The sequence below is a fragment of the Aythya fuligula genome, chromosome 1, assembly GCF_009819795.1.
Source record: "Aythya fuligula isolate bAytFul2 chromosome 1, bAytFul2.pri, whole genome shotgun sequence".
NCBI lineage: Eukaryota > Metazoa > Chordata > Aves > Anseriformes > Anatidae > Aythya > Aythya fuligula.
Genome location: NC_045559.1, coordinates 93,791,387 through 93,819,008, shown reverse-complemented (window position 1 = coordinate 93,819,008; position 27,622 = coordinate 93,791,387). Strand labels below are relative to the sequence as shown.

Below are 27,622 nucleotides of genomic sequence, written 5' to 3'. Positions count from 1 at the left end.
ATTAGGCTGCCTTTATCTTTGGACTACAGCATTCAATGAAGGAGACAACAGAGCAACAGAAAGGCGTGCATCACACCAGAAGTTACCATCCCCATTAGCAGCAGCGTTACCAGACGCAAACAAGCTCACGAACAGCAGCAGCTGAGGCTCAGCTCTCCACACTCACAGCGAGCAGCCTTCCCAAGAGGCACTTGGTGCACGTAGCACAGAGTTGCTGAAGGATTTTAAGCATTTGATGATGGAGAAAAACAGACAACTAGAAGCAGAGATCTTTGCACTGGCACAACAGCTGAGGGGGAAACCCTCCCCAGCAGCATTCTGAAGCCGCTGTCCACCAAGAGAGAATGTTCTCCCCTCAACACCATAAAAAAATAAAATAAAATAATAATAAAATAAAATGAACACTGGTCCACAGCTTTCTTTGACCACCACCAATTTCCCTTGCAAGCTTTAATATATTCCTTCCATGCTTTACTACTTCTATCTGTCATGCCAACCTTACACTATTCTCTACATGCACATGAACACACGCTAAGTGGGTGACCCCTCTCCCACCAGGTCTGAAACTTCAAAAACCACCCCTCCTTCCCTGAGCTCATAGGCCAATTACTCAACAGGCTACCATTTGCCTATGCATTCTGATTGATTCCCTCTGTCAGAGTACATCATGCAGACAATGCACAATGCCAGTAAATTACTTATATGCATTAGTTAAATCCTGTTCCTAATGAACTTGGTGACTAAATAAACAAACCTTTTTGAAGGTAATCAGGCCCAGTCAATTACAAGAAGTGGGTTACCTACTGTCTTATAAGGTTCAACCACTGATTGAAGCTTTTTCTGCAGCAACATGCATTTCAGACTGATGACCAAAACCACCTCATCCTCTCCCTCACACAGACACGCTTCTCTCTTCAGCAACTACCGGTTCTAAAGAACTTGTAATACTGTGACTTCTTGAAGACTTTTAAATAAATAGTGACTTAGAGGTTCCAATCTTCCTAGAACCAATAGTCTATTTTAATTTCCTTGGTCATCTTTGATATTGCTGGATATTCTTGAATAGACTTAAGTCTATTAAAATCTCAATACCTGCACACTTGGAACATTGAGACTTGGCAGCTTCAAAGAAGTGATAAGCAATTACACACACATTACACAACAACTTCAAAACATTGCAGCAGTATTTCCAGAGTGATTCCCCAAAGGACAAGATCAATTTCTATCAACAACAAAGACAATGTTTTATTGAACAAACCTATGTACAGTACAAAAAAGTTTTTAAAATGAAACACTACTGTTGATTTATTGCAGTTTGATGGCTCAGTTTTAATTTGTACTCTTATATAAAATGCAAAGTAAAATAATTTAACATTCAACAAGGAAGCACAAATTTCCTTTCTTGCTGAACCTGTAACAGCTTTTACAAATTAACAGAGTCCCAAAATGCATATGCTGCATTTAATCAGAAAGGTGTTATACAGTACCAAATAAATTAAGAAAATAGTAACACTACCACCCTCTTTGAGTCTTTTGTCCATACCACTGGTGTTAAACAACAGAAGAAATGAGTACAGCTGAACCTTCAATGTGATATTAAAAATCACAAAGTTTAATGTTATAAATTATCCAAACTATACAATTTATATAGTTTCAATGAATATGGCTAAATAACCAAAGTACCAGTGACCTTTCCCCCACAGATATGACCACTTTCAATTTTTATTTTTTCCATGAAAGGTGCCTACAAAGCGGCAACTCTTTGAAAATTTGAACTGGCATGATCTCTGCAGTGAACTAATCATGTTAGAATAGACAATCTTAAAAGGAAAGTTTAAATCCAAGTTAAAGCCACCTGAAGGCACATTATTAAAACATAATTATCAGCAATGAAATGCACAAACTTTGATCCAGCAAAGCTCCCATGTTCATGTGTAACTTCAGGTGACTTTACGGAATTTGCATGCTTACATTACACACGTACTTCAGTGTTCATTGAATCAAAGTGACATAACCTGATGAATTATTTCCCATTATATCACATTGCTTAATGCCTGGGGCAAAACCTTTCAATTCTGGACTTGGAACCTTTTTTCAGCCCTAAAAGTTGCAGGCTTAGTAATAGGATACTCAACATCCTAAAGAATGCTAAGAAAGCATGTAGAATTATCCCACACGCATTTAAAATATCTTTCTGCTCCTAATTAAAGTTGCTTTATATCAAAAGTATCTGAGAATACCAACAGGTATTCAAGAACAGTTTAAAGAAAATACAGTGTTTTTTGAAGTGAAATCATTACTGAAAATAAAAGTGTTACAACCCATTTCCTACTTCAAATCAATTTAACATATTTCTTTTGATAGGTGTTAGGTGACCTAATACTCACCTATGTTAGAACTCAGTTTTCAGATCTCTCAAGTGTGTATTCTGAACACGTGCTATAAACAAATGGTGGTGTCCAAGAAAAGCATTTTTGAACAAAAATGAGTTTAATACAGGTACAAAAAATTATGGTCACAGTTTATGCATGTACATAGATGCATTTATCTATACACTTTAAACCAAAAGAAAAAAACACAAGTCTTAATCATGTTTTTAAAGCATCTTCAAATACATGGAGCTCCAGGAAAAGGTAAAAAGCACCAAAGATTAAAAGGTACACTTAAAAGACTTTACACAAACATTTGTCATACCTTATTCAATGAGTTCTCAGATTTTTAAAGCCATAATACTTTATAATTGTCTTATTTTTTTTCCAAATATACCTAAGCAAATTTAACTGATTAGCAATGTTAAGCAAAGAAAGGGGAACCTAGGAACATTCAAGATGGTAATTGGGTCCTTAAAAACTTATTGGTAATTTGAAGCAAGAAAAATGTGAAAGTGCATTTGGTTGAGACGGTCCCCCTTACATTGAAAAATTTTTAATGTATTTATATATGTAAATATTTATATATAGTGTGTATGTAATACATATGAATGATGCATTTAAATCACTTTTCTGCAACTGCGAAAAAAATTCTTTGGTGCCTCAAATGTCATAAAGATCTCCCAAAGTGGGCCAGCCATTGGTATTAATGTAATGTACACATACCTGTGATCATAATTTTATAACCTTTTATGTTAATCCAACTCAAAATTAAGGCAAAAAATTTCTAGAATTTAGAAAAAGTGTGATTTTGAATTTGCATTTTTATGTCTCAGGAGAGGAAAGGGAAGCAGAATTAATGCAAATATCTGCAATTTCACAGAGAATTATTAGCAGAGGCATTACTGAACTATTAAGTTCCAGAACTATTTAACAGCCTATTTTACGACGAAACCCTTAGGTTTACAAATGAGCCATTGCTACAATGAACAGATCTTGTTTACGCCTTGATTTTTTTTTAGTTTTATTTTGAATTTTTGTGTATCTGTTGATTTAATCAAGTTGATCATCCTACTACGCCATCCATACATTGAGACGAACTAGTCAGTAAGCATACCAGCTGAGCAGGAACAGTTGGTCTTCGCTGTCCTACATTTCTGTGATGACTCCATCTGTACATACCATTTTTCATCATCGGACTTTGTGGCTATAATCACATGAAAATTTTCTCCTAATGACACATAACAGGATCTCAAACTTTTTATGGTGGCAAGGCAGAATAAGACAGTTATTAGAGGATAAATTACTACAGTAATTAAACAATGTGCATGTTTGCCACAACTCTTGGGCATGAAAATCAAAAACTACAACAGCATCTTTTTGGTTTCCAACCATCCTGTCTGTCTCTTCTATAGATCTCATTGAAAGACTCAAATTTGTTATCTTCACAACATCTTTCTGATTGTTTTTATGAACAGTCAGTTGTTGGATAAAGTGCTTAACATTGAAGTAAGTCCTTCACTAACTTCTGGGAAAGCTTATCTTTTCAAGAGATGCTGCCAGATAGGGTTGTACTATGTCTTAAGGCTCAGTTGATAGGTTTTCTCCCTCCCTTTAGACAGTAAATAATTTGTTACAGCACTGAGCTGTGACCAGCCAACATTATGTAATACCACGCATGTGGAAACAGGCTCTTCCAGGTCTATGCTAACTTGACATGCATGCTCTGATTTTGTCTGTCTTCATTACCTCCCCTTTATTATAAAATAAGCCTTCTGAAGTTCCTTTCAATCATACCAACATCTGAAAGGACCTCTGCATTTGTATAAAATCAATTTAACTCTGTCCCGTAGTGCACATCTACCCCCCTGCACATTATGCATTTTTGTCTGCTTCTGGTAATATCCACACAACTTTTGCAGGTACTGCTTGTATTAGTCTTCCTGCACCTAAAACCAATGTTTTACAGGACATTCAATGTGTACTGTAACCATAGCCCTGGAAAGGGGCTTCTCTGGCATGCATCTGATTTCCACTGTGCAGGACTCACTAAGTAACACATCAATGCACTTTCTCCTTGCATGCTCTGTACTTCAAGATTTTTTTATGTTTTGTTATTTATTGTTGTTGGTTTTGATATGAGAGCTTTCCATCCATCTTAGATTTCTTTCTACATTCCTCCTTTGGATTCTGAGTACAAGTTTATTTAATAAAGTTCCACTGATTTTAGCATATGATGGAATCACATACTCATACTCTGAAAAAAAACAGCGTTTGGTTTCCATATAAATTTCTTATAGGTTTCATCATAAAGTGACACCATCTTGAAAGATTTCTTCCAAGCTGTGTGGATGGACTGCCTTTAATCACACTTTTTTTTTTTTTTTTTTTTTTTTTAACTACAGCAGCTTAAAGAACCAGCTGTTTTGGTTTCCATAAGGCAATTAATACCTCTGCTTTCTCTGCCTGCTCAGCTGTATGCATTGTTTTCTTTACACCTTTGTGCTAGAAAGACTGTGCCGCGAAGCTCCAATTATGCATTTGAAATTGATGTGGCTTTTTGGATAACTGGTACTTTGGGGATTCCGTAGCAACCTTTCTGGACTCAAAAACTGCAGAGCTCCTATTATTCCTCTGTGAGTTCTGTCTAGAAAATGTGCTTTGTCTTTATCAAGGTCAGGTTTTTCTTTAGTAATTTGAGACTGCTTTATGATTTAAGGCCAACTGGGAAACGAACTGCTGCTTCTCTATGTAGTGTTCTTACACCACTCCTTGTTTGATACATTTTCCCACAATGTGAATCAGGCACCTGTGAAATAAAATGCATAGGTTAGTCTTCATTTGATTCCCCATATAAATCCTTCTTCCTTATGGAACATGGCTCACATGTTCCAACATGTAGTTTCTAACACACAGAGACAGACATGCTGAAATACTCCTGTTTTATAAGATTTTTTTCCCCTTAGAGCCGCCCACCAATTTTCACCACCTCTTGCTTATTCTCAACAGCATGTCTACTTTGAACTTACAAGTTGGTGTAATATTGTGTTCCAATTCTTAGGTACCTATTGATTTCAGTGATGTTCCCCTCTTTAAACTGTAGCATACTGCAATTGCTCAGAAGTTTTGTCAGAAGTCCTATCAGTTTGTCTGTTTTCAAGGACCACTACCTGGTCAGTATTTGCCTCCAAACAAACCAACCAACCCACCCATCCACCCAGAAGGACTGTAAGACTTACTTTCATCATCTGAATCGAATCCAAAGAGCGTCTGACACTTCTTTTGTGCAAGGTGAGCCTCAAGTGCTTCTGAATTACAGTAGATGGTCAAGCAGTTGCCACATCTAAATCTTTCTGTTGATTTGCTACAAAATTTGTCTTGTTCAGAGTGAGCATCTACTTTATCAGTCAAAATTTTTCTACGTTTTGGCATACTAATGTATCGTTCATCAAGGTAACTTGGAGGCAAGGGTCTAACATATGGTTTTGTTAAGATGACACCATATGAAGTATTCTCTGTCGTCTGATTTGGTTTAGAAGGTAATTGTGAGGCAGCAGCATTATTCTGTGGTATATCGTGACAGTTCTGTAAAACAGGTAACACCAACCCATTCTCTGTCCTTGTTTCATCCGACACTCTGTCCAAAGGTGTTTCTGATGACTTCGATGATGTCTGATCTGGGTCGCTATGCCCATTGACTAGTTGGTCACTGACAGCATTACAGTTCTCCGGATTTGGCTGTAACACAGGTGTCTTTTGGTCTATCGAAACTGTAGCACTCCCTTCAGATGAACTTTCATTTCCATTCTGAATTACATTGTTTGCTTTTTTCTCTACACTTTGAATGTACGTCTTTGGTTCTGTCGAATCCTTCCTTGACTTCCAAGTTGGAATTGGTAAATCTACAGTTTCTTTTTCATTAGTGGATTCGTCATCATCTTGGTAACTACAAAGTTCTGAAGGGTCATCTGAAGAATCTTTTTCACTTGCATCTTCTGAGCATTCTGGACTTTTATTTAAATAATGCTGAGCCTCATGTTCATACAGCAAAGGGAGCTCCTCAAACAGCTCACAGCACTCTGCGAAGTTACACTGAGCTTTAAAAACATTATGACTTTTTGTATGCTCTGCAAGCTCAGTTGACAGCTTAAATCTCTGATTACAATTAAAGTGTAAACAAAAGTAAACATTTGGATACACATGTCTCTTCAGGTGGTCTATAAAATGTTGGGAATCTGCAAATTTTCTCTGACAGAACCGACATTTTCCTTTATTCCATTTCATTATATGTTGCTGCACCTTCAAATCAGTTGGATGAGCTTTTCTTGCGTGTTTATTGAGGAATCTTATCTTTTTAAACACTCTAGCACAACCATTAGCAGGGCACTTAAAGCTTCCTTCTTGATCCATAGCATCAATGTCTTTTTGAGGACAGAAAGCTCCATTCACTTTATGTAGAATAGGTGACTCTTTACTGGAGCTCTCATCATCTTCAGGCAAACTTTCTGTACTTAAAGCATCAGGAATATTATTAAAGCAGCTGTCACAACTACTGTTTTCAGTAACATCATCCTGGTCACTTAGATGGTTTTCTACTGCATCAAATACTTGTTCAGCATTCTCCTCTTCTGTAACTGCACTTGGAGCTACTGCCATCTCCGGTTCCTCTTCTTTAGAACCACCAGAACTCCCATTTTCAAGAGAGAGAGAAACATCAGAACATTCTAGTTCGTTTAAAACAGGGGCCTGCTGATCAGCCTCAAGAACTGCAGCAAGATGCTGCCTTTCTATCTTTCTGACATGATTCTTTAAGTGCTTCAGCATGAGTCCCTTTTGCCTGAACTTTCTGGTGCAAAGTACACAGGAAAAACTGCCCTTTTTTTGGTGAGCTTGTGCATGTCTCACAATGTGATCGCCAAGGAACTCCTTGTTGCATATCACACAGCGGTGGCTTGGTACAGTATTATCCAACATTTTAGATGCCTCAAGAGCTTCATGGTTCTTTTTGGCATTACCTTTGGAGTGGGCTTCAGAGAGGTCTTCAGAGTCAAGCTCCCCATTGCTTACATCTGCTGGACAAACCTGCTCCTCACTCAGAGCCCTGTACTCCGTTAGCTTCTCTACATTTGCAGTAGAGTTTTCCAGTGTACTTTCACTTAAGCCAACAAAGGCTTTATCCCCCAATAATGCTAAACAATTCTGCTTGATCATCAAGAAATTCCAAAACTCAGGATCAAAAAACAAACCTTTTTTCAAAATTGGAAGCAATTCAAAACGTACACGGTTTTGAACAGAACTAGTGCATTCATTGTATTCTTCATCTGCACATTTATATAAATGTTCAACAGTGTAGTAAGATTCCAAGGTGCGTTCAAGAAAAAAGATCGAAAGCGCACAGATCCTGAGGATCTCCAAGTCATTTGGCAAAAAGTGAGCAATTGCTTTGTAAATAAGACTTTTCATACTGGGATCTTCACGGAGGTCCAACTGCAGGGCGCATCCACATATCTCAACGCAAATCTGAAGCCCATCCTCACCAACCTGCAGAAAGGAAATCATAGTATGCAGTACTGTATATAGTTCCTTTCCTTACAGGATTACAGAAGTCTACAGCTTGAAAGTCAAAAAAAATCTAAGGGTGGGAGGGGGGGCTGACAAGCTAGTATAAACAGTGCCCCAACATCAATATCCCATGTATTTATATTTGTCTACTTACAAAATACTTAGGAGTTCAGAAAGCATGATACTTGTAAACATTATTTGAAGTCACGTGCATTTTAAAACAATGCTTAAACAATGAAGGACAGTATCTTCTTATCTGCACATTAACTAGGTTGTTTCACACTACAATTCTACAGTTACTCTCCATTCTGTCCCTGCTTTAATTTACTTAACTTGCATTGGAGAAAAATAAAAGCCACAAAATATTGCTCTTGATATTCAACAATTACCACCAAGAAAACCATAACAACCCATGGCCAAGCATTTTAACAAGCCTCAATTTTCAGAATTGACGAGCTCCATTTCCCTCTCTTGAAATTACATTTTTAAGTTCTTGAACTTACATTTGGGAGGGATGTTCAGAAACATGCTGCCCAACATATGGCAGATTAAAGAACGAAGAGTTTCAGGGAAGCGTACGAATAATTAGAATCTACCTACATTTAAATGTGTGTTATATAGTGGGTTATTAAATAGAATTTTATCACTGAGATGCAAATACAAATAAGATGCAACTCTTCCTAAAGCTACTATATCAAGTTATTCATGTTACCAGGAGCATTTTAGAATACATATACTGAGATTAAAACCTTGAACAACAGCAGATCAGAACTGAAGAACAGCACCCTTAACAAAATAATTTCTGATTAGTTTACCCAAATATTTAGGGTGCAGAATAGGGAAAAGCTCTGTTCAACCAGGCCAATAATAAAAAGCAACATTTGCTTGCAATCAGCCAGCACTCCTGAACGCAACGGATCACATATTACATTATCCACAGTTGCTCATGAAGTAAGACTAACACGTTACATTGAAATATAGCACATTGGTTTGAAGCAAACTGTCATCTTAGACTAGCTCTTCCTTTAGGTTACATTAAGCACTTTTTCACATCTGGTTACAACTGGTGGAAAGATTCAGAACTTTTAACAAGAGTGAGAAGCAGATGGAAAACACAGATATTAAAAAATTCCTAGTTCCATAAGGAGCCTGGCTTAAAACAAACAGACAAGAAATCTTTCGCATTTACTCATTTCTTAGCCGTTTCCCCACTTGTTTCCCTGCAGAATGACATTGCTCAAATTTTCTGCAGCTAGAAGAAAAAACTTACTCAACAAGAATTCAGTCAAATAAGTCATAGAAATGCACTACAGTTCAAGGACAACCATAATATCAACACATATTCTAGAACCTGACAAAGCTTTTTAATTTTATGTCTTTCCCTGCTCCCTTGACTTTCTACAAGAAGTGGCCATTACACAATAAAAACATAATTTCTCTTCACTTTTATTAGTAACAAAAAGATGGAAGGGAAGAGGTAAAAAAAAAAAGAAAGAAAGAAAGAAAACAGAACAAAACTTACTTCATCCTTAATGACTTTCATGAAAGGAAAAATTACTCTGACATTTGTAGCAATTCTTAAAAGCTGGTAGCACTGGTCGACAAATACTTGTTTTGAGGGGTTAGATTTAAGCTGTAGTTTACTCCAAATGAAGATCAGGTCCCTATAAGTACAGAACAAAATATTTTGATTAAGCTGAGTTTTAAAGAACTCGATCACTAAGCATGTACAAAGAACAATGCATATTCTGCAACTAAACTCATATTTGAGGGCTTGTAAGCGATCTAATTAACAAAATAATTGTACACAACGTGCACAATGGAAAATGCAACTTAATCACTTCGTTAAAGCATTCAGGGTATCTTCTATCACTGAGCCTATTAAATATGCAACAACATATTAATGTACTCTGTTTAGTATCAGAGAACTGCATAATAAAATCAGACACTACACCACGCAGCTCTTCACACCACCGGCAGCAAACATGAGGCTGAAGAGCAAGCTCTAGACATACTCCAAATCTGTTTTGGGATTAAGTAACTTTAACAGTGAGGAATCCTTCTGGAAAAGACGTGCTAGATGTGGAATACAGGAGCGTTGTAAAAACCTAGTCTCCAGTATGGTCTGCTGACAGAAAGTATTTTTATCCAGTTATACATACTACAACATAATTTTATTTTCTGACTACTGTCATCATCGAACTTTCTAGCCCACAGCAGTTATATCAAAGTATCAGGCTCTACTGCTTTTCATACATCTGTATCACTCAAGTTTTCAAACTGACATAAGGGAATGTAAGAATAGATTGCTAGACTCCTGCAGCAGAGCTTGTACACAGACAATGTGTTTAGTCTATAAAATACTGCTGATTGAAATCTACTGTCTGTAGAAAGCTTTACGCTCTTGAATTCAGAGACCTTACCAGGCAACAGATCTAATCTTTAGTTATTTTCCACCCCATCAAAGATTTTACACAGGAGTCAATGAGGTTAAGACCAGGCAAAAATCCCATTATAACATGACAATGAAAACCAGAGACTAACTAACTTTCATCTTCTGAAGGAAGACAATTGTTTTCCTTCCACCAACCTCCTCCCTCAGGAAAAGCAAATAGATACTGACAAAATACTTGGCTGATATTCAAGAGCCCCTAGTCTGTGCCAGATATAAATCTTACACACTTTGTGAAATTAAGCTTGTCCTAGTGCGGTCAACGCCTGCACGAAGAGAAGTGACAGAACTGACTATGACAGAACACCAACCTCACTTTTATATTTAGGACAGCTCCATATTCTGCTTGAAATTTTAAGTGCTAATTGAGCCAGACATGAAATCTCAATGGTTTTCTTCCATTCAGAACCCAAGAAAACTGAATTTGGAAGAAAGATCATGCTTAAACAGCATAAACACTGCAAAACAAGTTCTACCGACAAAAATAGTCCTACAGGCTTGCTAAGGATACAAACTGCTCACCTCTTCCTTTACCAGGCTGATAATCTATCTTCTTGATATCTCTTTGCAAGTTTTCCACATAAGTTTTAAAAGAGTTAGAGTCTTTGTGGACCAAACCTTTCATAAAAATTCAGTTAAAGTCACAACTTACAGAACAAAAAGAAAGAAAAGAACACTTTTGTTAAGGATGCTCTTTAGTAATGCAACTCAAACTCACTGCTTATTAACATTAAACTGAATAGCAGATGCTGCTCATCTTTCCTCTGCTTTGTCTCATACCATTTTAGACAAGCCATCTCAACACTAATCCTGGGGAAAACTCAAAGTTACTTTTATGATAGATTAGTGGTTTAAGTGTCATGCAATTTGCTCAGACAATGTGAGGGCTGGCACAAAAAAAGAACTGAAAAAGGAATGGAGCAAACTGAAAGAAGGAGCAGCTCCATGGGTGAACATTTGTCATTACATCAGTTCAACTAGACCCTGATGTCAAATATTTTAGGTCTATTCCTCCACATAGACATGAAGTCGCCTTCTCAGGCACATTTCTGACTTTCATATTTATTAATTGTTATGTAAAGCATTCCTAAACTGCTGATTGGACTCCATTTCTATGTCTGACCACACTACAAATGATATTCAAGATTGACTCAGATAGTTTGATAGCCATTTCCTTGAGCATTGAGTATATACTTTACTGAAACGTACATGCTGAATGCTGTTACCCAAATCACTAAAACTACCTAAAGGCCAAAGACCGACTGAACGTGTCCAAAGGAATTCCTTGACTTAATGAACAGTAATCGCTTGAAAACAGCCAAAACATCATTTAAAGACTGCCTGACAGAGAAGGCAAGCCTTTCTGCTACGGCTATTCCATTACAATTCTGTCTTCCTGGGGAGAGATCATTTCTTGATACTACATAGTCTTCAATCATGTCATTATGGACTTATTTCTGACCAGTAACTTTGTACACAAATATTTCTAACAAGACCAAGTACAACTTTTTTTTTTTGTTAGCAGTTTATCTATCAGCAGGCTTTCACTTCAGAAAAATAATTCAGATCATCTGAATCTGGAAAACTGTAGCGTTTTATGACAGATCTGCTTGAAGTCCATCTTCCTCAGAAATCGTAAAATGGTTTCAGCTTTAAGACCTAATTCATACAGGCTTCTTCACAGAAATACCTGCCATTTACAGCTTTCTAATCTATTTTGGTTATCTTATCTTTGCTAGTAGTGGCTGCTGCTGGAACTCTAAGATCATCAGTTCCAAACAAGGCAACGTGACTTATGCTGTGCTGAAGACATAAAAATCTTCTCTGGGGAAAACACGTTATGGGTTAACTTCACTCCTACTTTTTACAAAACTTGAACAATGGTACAGTCATATTTAATTGCTACACAAGCTTTGTCCTGTCTTAGATTACCTATTAAAGATCATCCATACTTCTCTTGTAGGCTATATAATCAATACGGCTCAACATATGTAAAGAACTCAAGTGCTATTCTAGCTACTTAGACATAACTGCTCTAAACTCTTTTAAAGATCAACAAGTTTTTACTTTGAAGATTAAAATAGTATAAGATATGGAAATTCTTTTCTCGATAAACAGGTACCAAATAGTACTTCAGTCTCTTCTGGTTAGCAATTTCACTGTTGACACCTGCTTTACCGGAACATAAGGGCAGACATCTTGTTTCAAAATGGCTGGAAATCAACTGGGCACGAACAAGGTTAACATGTATCTTATTACAACAGAAGGTGAAAAGCAAGTCTAATACCAATATTTACAGTGCATTTCTTAAAAGACTGAACCCCTGAAACTGAAAACATTAACTGTAACTAACTAACACTAAATATAACTAATAGGTTACATTCACAAATTTCCTAACAAGCATCAACTCCAGAGATGTAGCATTTGGGAAGGAATCAGCAACATTGGATTACATTATAACACTTGTCAGTTGGCTCAGAAAAGCTATGTATCTGTTTTGGTTCAACTTGGTCTCATGGGGATAGTAATGGCCACCTTTTCTTTTTTGGAACAACTCAGTGAAAAATGCCACAGAATAACTAGGTTTTGCAAATAAATCATGTTAAAATTTAGATTGCTATAATTGAGATTTCTGAAGGTTGATTCAATGCAATCAACTACTTGTCCAATAGTTAACGTAAATGTTATTTCATTAATAAAACTTTGTTTCAGCATGTCTGATCTTCATTACTTTCTCTAGAAAAAGAGAGATGTCTCACTACAGTTTCCTTAAATCTGTAAACAGTGAAATACTTGAATAGATTCTAGACTCCATGTTAAAGCTAGCTATACAGATCAATCATTTGATCTCAGTTGATTGAAAAACTTCAGATCTTTGCTAAGCCTTTCTGCTTCAACTACATAATCAGAGAAATTAATCATACTTTAATCAAGATATGCAGATGTTACTTCAGGTTAAGAAATTATACAGGCTAAATGTAAGCATTACCTTCCACAGACATTTTTCAGTTCTGGCAATGATGAAATTTGTTTTGACACCTCTTCAGAACATGCTTAGTAGCCACAAAAGTGTCCAACTATCAAGCTGATTCAGTGTATACAAAGACATTGTTAAACCTTTTTATTCTTAATCCTTTCCCAGAAGACTCTGAATTACTTCATAAACAGAGTCACAGTATTAAAGTTTGCATAATTTTGGAAATATATGTTCTTTTTAGACACATTTGTGACATAATAAAGCTTGGTTATTATAAGCACCGTGATCTAACTAGGTGGACAAGGAAATAACTGCATTGCAAGAGCCTACACATTACATACTGTTACACTTTGCTAATAATAAATGCCATATTTACAGGTATTTATTCACAGCCTAGTGTATCTAAAGGCTCACTCTTCCGTTACTTGGAAGCAGTTAACTAGGGTTAGGTAGTATGTAGAACACCACTGTACAGGACTGTGCGAAAAGGCAACAGGCAAAACAGATGTACTAGGAACGTTTACAAGTCATGTATAATCTGTTTTTTAAACTTAAACTACATCTCAAAGTCAGATGAATTTCATTTTGGCATTAAGCATTTCTTATCTGCTAAGCTGCTTCACCATAAATAAAGTATTTACCATATACAATACATGTCCCCATTTTGGAGCTGTGGGACTAGGAACGATTCACATAGTTGTAAGGCTAAGGTAGTCTTCCCTTCTTTTTCAGTGTTGCAGATGATCTCAATTCCACTCTTGCAATCAGTCCTCAACAAGTGCTATACAATTAAAATAAAATCAATTTAGATAAATTTGCTAATACAAATAAAAAACCTATCAGACCTCACTATATTAAAGAAACCACTGCAAACTTCAGAAACTTATTATTTCTTTAGAACAGCTTTTGTGTAGGTCTGCAAATAGAGACTTAGGAAAGATTTAAAGCTCTTTTAGATTCTGAGAATAATTAGTCAGAATAATTGCCTGAGTAATTAAAAGACTACACAAAAGCCTTTTTTTGAATTACAATACTTCATTCTTATAACAAAGTTAGGAAAAGTATTTTTTCCAGTAAGTGCTATCAGTGGTAAAAGTAGGACCACATTTAGACAGAGGGTGTCATTTTACATACTGTGGCAACATTAAAGATATTTTAAAACTGACAAAACTATCATCTATAAAACACTGGACCAACATCAAGTAGGCTCAAGTGGTTTTGATCCAATAGTAGTCAACTGCAAAGTAACAGTCAGTAAACTCAAGTTACAAAATTTTAATGACTTAAGTTACTTTGGGAATATATCTGTAAGTAAACCTGACCAAAATAATTTCATTCAGGTCAACAAGATTTGTAGGCACTTACATTTATCTTTTCAGAGCTTAAGCCCGCACTAAATTAAGCAATACCAATGTAGTTGCCTGATTTTATGACGACGTTTGCTTCTACAAAAATAAAGAGTTCAATATGCTCCTCTCAACAATTTGTACACAACAAGTACCACTTCATTAAAAAAATGTATACTGACAATACCTCCTGGAATAGCTGATCTTCTAATGGTGACATATAAAGACAGGTGAAAAGAGCTTGATGGAAATACAGATCTTTACTGATATCTGGATGATTTATGCAAGATTTGATAAGAGCCATTGCCTCAGGGATGCGTTCACAGGCAATAAGGTATCTGGCACGTAGTTCAAAGAACAGTGGATTTTCAGAGCTTAAATATTTGTTAACTGTACAGAAAAGAAAGATTTAAAGGCAATTAGAATATGAAGTCCAAACACCAAATATATTTAAATTTAATGTTGTTTTAAACAGTGCTATGTCAACAAAAAATATAAAAAGGCTCTGCTAAAGAAGCTATCAAATATTTAAGTAAATGCCATCATCAAGAATCCGTCCTTTTACTCTGAAATCATTTTTCTTATAACAGTAGTTTATGTCAGTAATTTGTTTGTTTGTTGATCAACACAAGGTGCTGCAAAGGATTAGTGAAAATACATACAACTCAGAAGCAAATACGAACATTTCCAAGAAAAAAAAAAATCCTTCCTTTCTCAGCACTGGAATCTAGATGATTGTCTGAACTACAGGACCTACATCACTTCCAATACTGTAACTATAAATATTTAAAACAACTCAGGATATTCTTACACATTAAAATGGAAGAGCTTGGAGTGGGGAAAAAGTTACCTGCAATTCACAAGCTGTTGCTTTAAATATCTTTGAACACTTCTGTTTTTGCTTGGAGAAGTGGAATATATATACTGTTCCTTCCTCTAAAAATAATGCTGGGCATTTCCCCCACACACACACACACACCTAAATGCCTAGATACCCTTAAATATTAGCCTAGCTTGCTGGAAGTTCATTTTTTCCTATCTAAAAGCTAAGCATTTAAATGAAATAATTTCAGCTGAAAGAAACAGTCAATACTACACATATTAGCCATTCAAAAATAATGAAATATGTCACCTTCTAGATGACATATATTACAGATGACAAATACAGATTTTCAAAGATTACACAGATTCTAGCATCTTTTATCATTACAAGCTGAAGTGTCACTTGAATCTACAAAATTCTATAATGCTGCTTTTAGTTTGAGAACTGTTTGTATCTTTTCAAGTAAACGCACTTTGAGGTCTTAATAGTGCATTAATGTTTACGTAATATCTTGGACACTATGGCCCAATATGCCTCTTGTATTCTCCACAACTCCTGTGAGATAGAGGAGTATTCCAAAAAGACAATTTTAGTGCATAGCTTGTAGTACTACAAGCTATGTAATACTACTGTTTTCCTGAAATCAAGCATTACTTGTGTGACAAGCTTTCATTTAAACTTTAAGTTCCCATTTGAAAGTCATTCTTTATGTTCAGAAACAGCATTTTCTCTGCCATCTGTATTTCATGAAAGCAAGTGAACATTTCAAGTGCGTTACTGAAAGTGATACAAGGTTTTAGATGAGATTCATTAGTAGATTTATCTTAAGTTCTAACTTAATTGAAGATTTAATTCCCACTACCCATTAGCACTTTGGGGTACAAGCATAGTAAAGGTGAAGATGGAAAAGAAAAGACTGTGTCTAACAATGGTCACTGAACTGCAGCAAACAGTAATCATATAGAATAATCCTTAAGGCCATGTAAACGCCTCTCCTTACGTTTGAGTTAATATACTTCAGGTAATAAATCCCATCATCAGTTCGTTAAGCAAATAGTACAACAGATTATTGAACAACAATGTCAAAAATCTCAGGCCAAAAAGAGTTACCTGTTATTCTCTCCTAATTTCAAGAAAATGTTGTATGCGTGTATACTGACTATAGCATTGTCTTCCTTCCAACAAGGAAAGATTGTAGTCCACAATACTGCTCCTGGTACATTCCCACTTGGTGCTGTAAATTCTTAGCTCAGTATGCCCCTGTTTTTAAACAGGCTGTGAGTTCCAGCTTAACAACATGCAGGGCTCTGCTCCCTCCCTGTCATGGAATGCCCTCTTTTTCCAAGAAGGCATTTACAAGGCTTCTCAGTCTCCAAAGCAGAAGACAACCACTAACTATAGTAGCATTTACACAAGTCTGCAATATATTAGAAACAGCCCGGGGACAATGTCTATTCTTGTTCAGGCAGCATATGCAGTGCTTTGCTTTGGAGAGATAGATGCCAACCATCAGTTTCAAAAATAATTAACCATTTTCAACTGAATGTTCCCCTGTCTACAATATTCTTTTGGACATTCACATTAGGCTGCCCTACTCTTCATCACCTGCTTATTGCATCTATGCTGCAAAAAATTCCAATCCATATATAAAACCCTGCTATTTTTCCTTAAAACCCCAGACTACCTTCCTTTCCAACCATCTCAATAAGCACTGCAACATCCCAAAGTACTCTACAATTCAAGTAAGGACAGGCACAACAAAGTTTGTCTTGGCCTAACCTTTTGTGTAACTGATGAATCCAGGACAAGATTATGTTGTTCACATAGTACATATTTATTCATCTATCTGACTTCCATGAGTAATGGTTGATGACTCAGCAATAATAACCAGTTTTCCCTCATTTGAAAGAGTGATCCCTGAGGGATCTCTATGGCCAAATTTCAAAAACATACACCAAATATTGCCAGCCTATAAAGCAGCACAGAATGTTTGCTTTAAGATTTCATAAGAATCAGATTTTAGATGAAGTGAAGCAAAAAAAGAAAACACTTCCAAAAGGTGTTATCTAAAATACAGTGTTTGTGATCACAGATGAGATGTGTGGAGGGGAGTTAATCAGCAGATTTGAAGCGTAAGAAAACACAGGCAGAGGGGAAGGAGATGTAGCCTGCCATTAAAGGAAACAAACTGATCAGCTAATGACAACAGGCAGTCTCATTCTCCTCTGCCAGGTAATACTGAAGAAGAGTTCTTGAACTGTTACTCATCATAATCAAATGGCTTCATGCTGACCAAGGAAATCAATAAGGAAAAGGATTAACTAAATCTTTGCTGGAAAGATCGAGACTGAACAAAACATTTCAAATTCCTCCTGAGTCATACATGCTTCCATTCTTTCCTTACATGTTCAACTATATATTATTCATCTTACTGGATTACAACTCTCTCTTCCATTTGACACCTAGCTCCAGATGATAACTACCAAAACTCCCAGTTAAGTCATGCAATGCAGAATAAAACGAGGATAATGTTTGTTTTCATTTTGTTTCTGTATGTATGTGCCTAGAAGTTTATCAGATACGTAATAAAAATCAAAGGTAAACTGATGTTTAACTTCTTCACATGAGAGACAAGCAACAATCAAAGACTGCCCACTGCATCAGATTAATTTGCTATCAAACCACTTCTTGTGGTTCTTCCTCTTCCGTTTATAACAATGTGCTCATTCCATAAAGTCATCAATCTGAATCATTCACTGCACCATAGTAACTGGAGAAGAACTAGTATTTTTATCACTAGCAAATGGAAACAATTCTCAAGAGGTCCTCCATTAACATTGGTAGCAAATACAGAAGAGGCTAGAGGCGACTTCACTGTAGATTGGATATGCCATTTTTACCCTTGCAAACATTCATTAACTGCCAAGTTACATTTGTCTGCATGCATGGTTTGAAAAAAATAATCCTTCTTTAAAACCCAACTCGAGTATATATACTAACATAAACACAAAGTAGCTAAACAGATGTAGCTGCTTAATTAGGCTTAGTTCTAAACAGAGCCAAGAAAAGCCCCAAACCCAAGTATATAAATTTAAAAGAAAAAATTGAATTAGTCATAGTACCATGAGAAAAAAACTATGTATCAGGACCTCTCTGATCACGATACGTTAGTAGCCTAACTGAAGTCAACTTTCTCTATGTGCTCTTCCTGGGTTAGAACACATGGATGTTGTAAACACATTTTAGAAGTGAATGCTCAGTAGCTTCTTTTATCTGAGTAACTTGATCCCTGTATTATAAAAGTAGACTGAAGCTAGCACAGAGATCTAGTTTTCTTTCAAAAGAAGGACTGAAAAAAATGTGTTCAATACCAGCTGACAACACTTGATCCCAATATCAAAAAGGCCTAACAGCACATTTTCCAGCACTCTAAAAATAACAATTACAAGGTAAATTAAGTACCTAATTCCTGTGATACAGGCTTTGCTTTCAGAATTGCTTGTAATACTGGATCCTCCCAAGGTCCACCATCTCGAATGATGCGAGTCACTAGTTCCAAGTTCATATTTCTGTATCTATTTAGAAGGTTCTGACATTCCTACAAGTAAAAAAGAAAAAACACAGTTAGAAAGATGAAAATAAGTGTTGCATAAAAATATATTTAGACCACCCAAGATGATATTAAACTAGAAAACCCATTCATGTTCAAGTATTTCCTTAGTCAACAATTGAACCTATGAAGTCTTGACTGCCTACATAAAGTCCTAAAGCAACAACTCTTTCTGTAACACAGAACTGTGGAAGCCAGAATATTTTCAACTGGCACTCAGCAAGGCTCTTCCATTTGCATAACAATGGCAGCACAACTCTGTGGGAAAAGTCTTCACCTGATGCTAGTCTGCACAGACTCAGGCATGTTGACACTAGAATTGTGATGCAGCGATGAAGTCTAAACTCTTCCAAGCTTAAGGGAAAAATTGAACTAAGCCATATGAATCACCATCCCTCAAGCAATCATTTCAATCCGAATTTCTATCTAACAGAAATCACGGTTGCCTACAACAATATGTAATGTTTTTAGCCACCCAGGATTTTCATACATGCCGAGTTCCATACCTCCCTTCCCCAATTTTTACTTGCTGGTCAAAGTATCAACATAAGAATCCTACTGTCGATTAACAGTCACAAGAAAAAAGTATCTAATTTTGAAATTGAACTAAAATGATATCTTAGCTTTCTTGTGGGTTGTTTATAAAGTGAGCTGAGATGACTAACAACACAATTGAAAAATAGCTTCTATCCATACACAATTAACTTCTTCACATGTTCTTTTTCTGTAAAATCTTTTGTTTTCAATTCCTCAATGTCTCCTTTCATATTCAGATGAATATGTTCAATGGTAGAGAACAGTTAAATAAATGAAACAATAGTTTTCACTACCAGTTTGATTATACAACAGATTCAGATGTTCTTTATCAAGAAAATTATGTAAAGATGCATTTTAATATATTCATCGTTTAAAAGTCAAGGCAATTGGGAATTGTAATACAAAAGCACACAGAATAAATTGCTATGCATCACACTTGGTAAAATTCTTTCTTGTTCATAGACTTTTTTTGAAAAGCACTTACCAAAGGACTACTGAAACACCCCACTACTCTTCTGCAAGAGACCATACCCATTCATGGGGCTGCTAAGCCACTCCTTGACCCTATTCTTCCACTAATTCTCAGTAAGAATATAATTGCTGCTGTTTAGATAATTAAGGTAAGCAGTGCTGACTTTGCAGCAGGGATAACAGAGGTGTCAATGTAAAAATCACAGGATAGCTATTCTTCAAACTGCGGTTTCATGGTCAGTCTAAACAGAAGAAGCAGCCTTGTTTTTCACCCTTTGTTTCCACATCAAGTTTATTCTCTCATGGTTGGCAGAAGTGCGTTTTTTCACATACACTGAACTCAATTCTCAAAACTGGCCCTGGTCCAAAAAAAAAAAAAAAAAAAGACAAAAAACATGAAAACTCTAGCCTTATCTGGTGGAAAAAAAGGATCTATGTTAAATCTGGTAACATTTCTCTTATACGGTACAATACGGACATACCAAAAAATTGTCCCAGCCTAGCCAAGAGTGTAATAGTTTTAAACAATGCCAGTTCATGCTGACCTGAAGAGTTCAATGAAATATTCAATTCCAAATTTACTGTTTAAAACCACAGAGGTAAACTTGACCTTTCATGTCATGAGGCGGTAAAAAAAAAAAAAAAAAAAAAAAAAAACACCACACACCACGCTGGATGGCAGATGACCTTAAGCTCCAATTAGGCACAAACAAGCGAAGCTTCTTTCTTCTATATAGGAAAACCATATATTATGTCTTAAATCAAAAAATGGTTTTAAAAAGAAAAAGATTTACGTTTTACCTAGTCCAGAAAAATTCCAATAGAAATACTGATGATTAATATAAGAATAAATGGCTTTCCCTTAAAAATATCCTTTTTATAAATTTGTTGGTATAATTGCAAGTAAAGCAACTAATCTCTTATTATAATGGCATATTTCCTCTAGGTTACACATCCACAAAAAAGCTTGTCTTCACATGTACTAAAATAGTATTATCAAAGGTTTATATGAAAGTAGGCAACACTACCTGGATTGAACCTAATATATCTTTCAAAGGATCTTCATAGAACTCATCCTTTCCAAAGAACAGCAGCAATTCAAAAAAACTCCTAAAAAACAGAAGTAGTGACAAGTCAACCACACTAAAACGTTCATTCAAGAAATGAAACTACTGTAAATCTACTGCTCTAAAACAAAATAGCATTTTCATAAGTTTTGGGTCCTTGCCAGCACTGAACAGTTAATGTAAAAGGCTAATGTAAAGGCTAATACCTAGACACTCTAAACACTACTACTCAGTTCTATAATTTAACATTGGTCTTATACTCTGTGCTGGACTTGAGCAGTTAGACTTCCCCCACGCCCTGAAACACATTTTTCACCAATCATTGGGTCACAAGTAACTCATCTATAGCTGTTAATATGGTATCTAACAAATCCAAATTAGCAATAAAACAGAGAGTACTTCAGAACAAGTTAAAATCCCCACGGCTACACCGTTTTCATAAGTTCAGGTCATAGAGACTTACATACAGTACCTGCCTGTACTTCTCTCTCAAGGACTGTAACATCCGCCATGCTGCTGGACCCCACTCACCATTAAAAAAAAAAACAGTTATCTTCCACCAAAACATTTATCAGACATGTAGCAATTTTGAGGAAGGAAGAAAATAGCTATACAATTACTGAAGACTGCACATTACACAACGCATACTGACTTTATGTAAGTGCGGATTCCCAGCAATTCATATTTTCAAGTATGATGAGCAACTTGTACTAACGCATTTTATTCGTTTTCAACCTGCCTTATTTTAACACCCACTGAAATCTCTCTAAAGAGATGCAGGTTTAGCGGTGCTATTAATTTCATATTTCCAAACAAAAGCCTTTAAAGATTACTTCCAGAAGTAGCTTTTGTGCAAATGTGTAAACGGAACTACATTCACCTCCTGCTTGGCATTCAAATGAGTTGATTAAACTTTGATTTTACCACAAAGTTTCAGGCAAAACAGATCCCAGTGTAGTAATGCAAATTGTCAAGTGTTACCTCAAAAGAGGTGGCAGATAAAAGAGAAGGCAGGACTGGCCCTTGGAAAAGCAGACTAGATTCCAACTGACTCAGATGTTAACATTGCCTTTCATGTTTTCCATCGTATTAAAATAATGTTCTAGCTTTTTTTTTTTTTCCATTTATTTTTTTCATTGCAGTGACCGAGAAAAACAATCCCCTGATAGCAGAATCGGAGAGGTTGGTAAAAATTAACCTTTCAGAGCTCAAGACAATTTTAAGTTTTCACTTACAGAAGCGTACTTCTAGATGCCACTTGCAATTCAGTCAGTGGCTAGGCGGTTGCATCTTACTAATCAGCAGACAGCTCCAGCACACCTGCTACTGCTCTGCCTTAAGATTCTGAGAGATATTATTTATATTAGGAAAAATAACTATTAAGTATTGTATTAACATAATCTGCAACTGCTGGCTGCATAAGTCATGAAGTATGACTTATTTGGCAGTATCTGAGTGACTCTGACAGGTTAAGATGAAAATTCAAAGTTGAATGGAAACAGTGTGGAAAGCACAATGGTGTGCATCCAGTGTGTTTTAAAGGACAGAATAGCAAAGGCTTTTGGTCTCATAACATAAGAACACATGGATCATTTTCTTTAGGAAAAAAGATGAAGTAGAAGACAATAACTGTGGGAAGTTCCAGCACTCTTCCACTTGCTGTTCTTTGACTCAAGATCTTACTGACAGCAATTTCTTTCCTGACTATCACATTTAGTCCTTTGTTGCAACATCTCTTAAAATAAAAGGCAGGTTTTCACAAACTTCTGGACAAGGTACTATTCTGCATAACAATTAAATTCATTGTAATTATCTCCAAATTTAAAGTCACTCTCATATCCTCATTACATTTAAAATTAAACCGAAGTATCCCTACAAAACAAAGTATTTCATTTTCAATAAAGCAGATACAGAATAATGTAAAGAGCAGTTACAAAACATTTTTCCTCTAATTTTCAGAAATATTGTTGATTAAAAAAACTAAAATATTCACATAAACAATTTTCTAAAATTTTCTTTAGAAGTCCAAAAATTTCAAAACTTTACTATGGGAATTGTTACGGAACTAATGCAAGAGTATCATAAAATTAAGTTTCCTTTAGATTATGCTGCAGTAAGCTTTCTCTTAGACAATTCCTAGCTAGAAAATTTAAGATATACATTCATCAAGTTCCATGACAGGATCTTTCTACAGATTAGGTCTTTGAATCTTAACTGAAATATGTAATAAAAAAATCAGTACCAAATAAGTACTTCATCCAGAAACACATTATCTCATCTTCATGTCAGTAACAAAAAATTGCAGCCTATTGACTCTCAGTAAAGGTTATGCTTGAGTCATGTCATAATCTGGAGAGCAGCCACACTGGAACTTAATAACTGGCTAAGACAAAGCCGTTTATAGCAACTTATATAATCATCAGTTTTTATTTGTTTTCATTTACTTAAAGACAGTAAGATCCTGACTAAAAAAAATGTAACTAACCGTGATCAAGCATGAACCACAGTTTTCTTCTGGATAAACACACCTGCTTCACAATCTTTTGAGACTAATCAACGAAGCTATTGAAGCATTTTCATTTCCTAGTCACCAATGTACATTCCATTAAAATTACTATAGCCAATTCCAGCTTGGCCTTGCTATCTTAAAACTGTCTGCAATATTGCACACCCACATTTATATCCATCTGTCCACAGTAACGGTGCTTCTGACTTTCCCTGACATCGCTTCTTCAGTGTTACCAGCACTGTCTAAGAACACTGACAGCATTGATAGAAAACGCTATTAACGTGGTACAGATGCTGTCTCAGTTGTGATGATGAGCATGGCTAGTACATACAGGAAACGCAACAGTCACTGCTGTAAATACTTCATCACCTAATTACCCAGGAAGCCTTACTCAAGTGTGACAACATGAGCAGATTTTTGTTGTCTAAGAACTAGGACTTAATACACATGAAATTTTCGAAAGATTTGAGGAAGGTTTCCTAGGTAACTTGGACTGCTAAGTCCCAGAATGCCTTTATGATATCGCCAATCAAGCTGATTCAAAAGAAAAAAAAATCTCATTCAGTAATTCTAGAACAGGAAGAAATGTCAGCAAATAAACTCAGCTTCAAAAACCAAGACAGACAAGGCCATTAAGAAGTCAGCAATCAGTTCAGTTCTAAGTTAGCAGGAATGGTGACCATCCTAAATACAAGAAACATCTGAATTTCTAATTCCCACCCCACATCCGCACTACTCTGATAATTGGAAGTGTTTACAGGTGCTGTTTGACCTTCGTGAAATGATTTTTTTCTGAAAACTAGTGAAATAGAGAGGTCACCATCTTTTCATTTATTTGCTAGTTGTTAGCAAAAGATACATAAGCATTCCAGTTTTAAAAATCATTATCTTCTGATTCCATAATAGTCTCGTGTCAAATAGCATCCCTCTCCCTTTCCCCAGTAAGTCTCATTGGTAAAGTTTCACCAACATTTAAAGATAGCAGATATTTGGACAAGTATACCCTATAAAACTTTAATTATTACTAATAGCTCTAGAAGAATAGAAAGAGTTCCTCCAGACAAAGTAAAGCCTATGAGAACATTAACCTCCAAAGACTTGATGAAGCATGATGAGAAATGTCCAAATGAACTCTGAACTGGGACACTAGGCTGTATTTGAAAACAGTACTCAACAAGGAAGCTGGACAGATAGATCTGCTTTACTCTAACTGAACTAGCAATAAAGCTAAGCTTTTGGGTTTTTATCTCCATCTGTTGATGAGAAAGATCAAGTACACTGTGACTTGGCTAACTAACTCAAAGATTTTGTTGTCTTCTTCTGTTGAACACTAAAGTTTCTGAAATATTAAAAGTAGGTTCTTACAGCAGAAAAAATTGGACTTCACTATGTATTGATCATCACCCTGACACTTTCAGCCTTCATGTGGGAAAACCACCACAAGAAAATCAGGACTATACACTCTGCAGTTCTCCGTCAAATTGAATATACAGTTAACTAACCAAAAGTCATAACAAGTCATTTCCATATGCATTTTCATGACTTGAGAGTAAAAAAATTCTAAAATGCATTAATTTCTTAACCCATGTAAGAAATTTATCTCAGCAAACACTTAGCTTATTACATCACTGGAGTAGAACAATAAATACTTTTGGTAACATATTTACAGTTGTGTGCTGCCAAAGGTTGGTCTTCAAACACTCCAAAAATTGTTTTTCCTATGATAGCCATCTGTAAGGTGATCACTTAACTTCTTTCTTCAGATAATTAATTTCATCAGAAAACCCTTATGACACAATACTGGAATATGCAGCTTCAATACTTAATTACATAAAATGACTTAACTAAATTAGTTTTCATATCCACAGTTAGCTGTTCTTTTCTGACCACATGTGACTTGGTTCCACACAGCTAAGTAAACTGGCAAAACTGCTCTTAAAAAAGCTCTGAGGACCTCTGAAAACCTATCGCTATTATAGAAGTGCAACACTGACATTCCACATTTTATGGGAAATAATAATAAAAAAATAAGATGTACTTACAAAGCTAGGCTACTCAATACATATTGTACGTGCTCACATTCAGCTGGAAATGATACACAGGCAGACGTGAAACAACAGAGCGCCGTTTGAAGCACCTGAAGCTGAGGCAAAGGAACCTGCCATCTTCCAGCATAGTCTTCAACAACCTAATGACAAAGCATTGAAACCTATATTACAAACCAAAAACATCCTCTTAAATTAGAAAAAAAGTTAATACTGTACCTCCTTTGTTTCCCCTCCTTCCTCAGAAACAGGGTTTCATCACCCCAAAAAGTCTCATTCCACAAAAACGGAACACCAACCATTTTCTGTGCCAGATTTTAAAAAATAGAAACTTTATGACTTACATTATAAAAGATGTACCATAAAGAATCTTCAACTGAGTCCTTTCAGAGGGTAAGTCCAGGAAATACTTTATTCTAATATAGTATCACAGTAGTTATTACATTCTGCATTTAAACTTAAGTTTTTATTTTGCAACAGAATACCAATTAGAGTGTCTGTAACAATACCCAGACAGCCTTTTCTAAACAAACTTTCAGAGAGGAAAATGACTAGCCTGCACTCTTCTAGTCTTCATGTCAGCAGAAAAGGGTACAGTCACTCCTTCCTATTTGAAAAAATAACTAAGTTTGGCCTTTTTTATGTGCATGACAGAACTTAAAGCAAATTGTGCCCTGATCAACAGTTATGGAACTGTACCGCTATTTATAAAGCAATACGAAGGTGAAAAATAAGTGTTTTAATAGAGACGCTGATTAAATCCTTGCCTAGTCATCTAGTCAATTTTACTTGTATTATTAAGTGCAAGAATACCCATGTTTCTGGGCTGCTCCATGAGTACAGCACTGAGTCGAGCTCAGCACTAAAACATCCATGGGTAAAAGCACGCACCAACTCTGCAGCAGACTGGTCATTACACTGCTGTCCCACAGCAATAAGGAGGCCAAGGGCTTTGGGTCTTGTCCACTCTTTTAACCAACAGCCAAGATGCAGGTCACAGGCAGCACCCGGCAAAGACTGACAGGGCCAGTTTCCTTCATGCTTTGGCATGTTGCTCATTTATTGTTCTCTCGTTTTTCTCCATCGCAATGGCACAGCTTCAGTAGAAGCAGAAGAGAGAGACCGAGCTGGGCGCTAGGGCTTGGGGCACTCCACTCCTGCTGAGGAAACTTCACTGAGATCTCCTACACCCTTAGGATGTGAGAAGCTGAGGGAACACAACGCCATCAATCATGTTACAAAGAAAAAGCTAAAGCACACACAAGGAACCAGTGAGTGATTCAAGGAATAAATTGAAACAAAAATTAGATATATTTTCCTTCAGGATTTCTTTTCGACTTCAAGTCTGTGAATCCCTCTCAGATTTGTCCTGTTGCCTATCAGCTAAATAAAGGATTTAAAAGTCAATTTGAACAGCCAATATTTTTAGCTCCAAAGCTAAAAAGCTAAAAGCTTTAGCTAAGTTAAGTTTGGGCTCTGCAACACAAACAGGCCAGTGTCCCATTCCTGACAGATTGGTTAGAGCTGCTCTAACGCAAAGCAGCTATTCGTAATGGGACCGGTAATCTTTTATCATCACAAAAAACAACCAAGGCTGATTACTGTTTTGAAAATGTATTCTTTCTGCCAAATTTATTGCAATAATTCCTGTTTGAAAATCAGTTAGTTTAATGCAGCAAATATCTAGGTCAATTGGATGAGAATTAGCAGACTCATGAATAAATCCTCTTCCTCTTCAAGGAAGAACAAGCACTTAATAAAATTACACTGACACCGTCTATTGTGAGCTCTCTAATATTTCTAACAAGGTGCCTTGAACAGGGAACTACAGAAGTCTTCGGAAAAACAAAGCAG

General features: G+C 36.1%; 1 protein-coding gene across 1 annotated transcript in view; it reads right to left on the bottom strand.

Moving 5' to 3' along the window:
- Positions 1 to 4,740: 4,740 nt before the first annotated feature.
- Positions 4,741 to 27,622, bottom strand: part of ZNF654 (zinc finger protein 654) — a 32,133-nt gene continuing 9,251 nt past the window's right edge. The window contains exons 2-9 of the mRNA XM_032189951.1: positions 25,766 to 25,911; positions 21,176 to 21,257; positions 18,992 to 19,127; positions 14,894 to 15,096; positions 14,002 to 14,141; positions 9,454 to 9,595; positions 5,609 to 7,910; positions 4,741 to 5,178 (exon numbers count right to left, since the gene is read on the bottom strand). Coding sequence (XP_032045842.1) covers positions 5,171 to 5,178; positions 5,609 to 7,910; positions 9,454 to 9,595; positions 14,002 to 14,141; positions 14,894 to 15,096; positions 18,992 to 19,127; positions 21,176 to 21,257; positions 25,766 to 25,911 — 3,159 coding nt within the window. The 3' untranslated portion in view covers positions 4,741 to 5,170. The remainder of the gene's footprint in view (positions 5,179 to 5,608; positions 7,911 to 9,453; positions 9,596 to 14,001; positions 14,142 to 14,893; positions 15,097 to 18,991; positions 19,128 to 21,175; positions 21,258 to 25,765; positions 25,912 to 27,622) is intronic.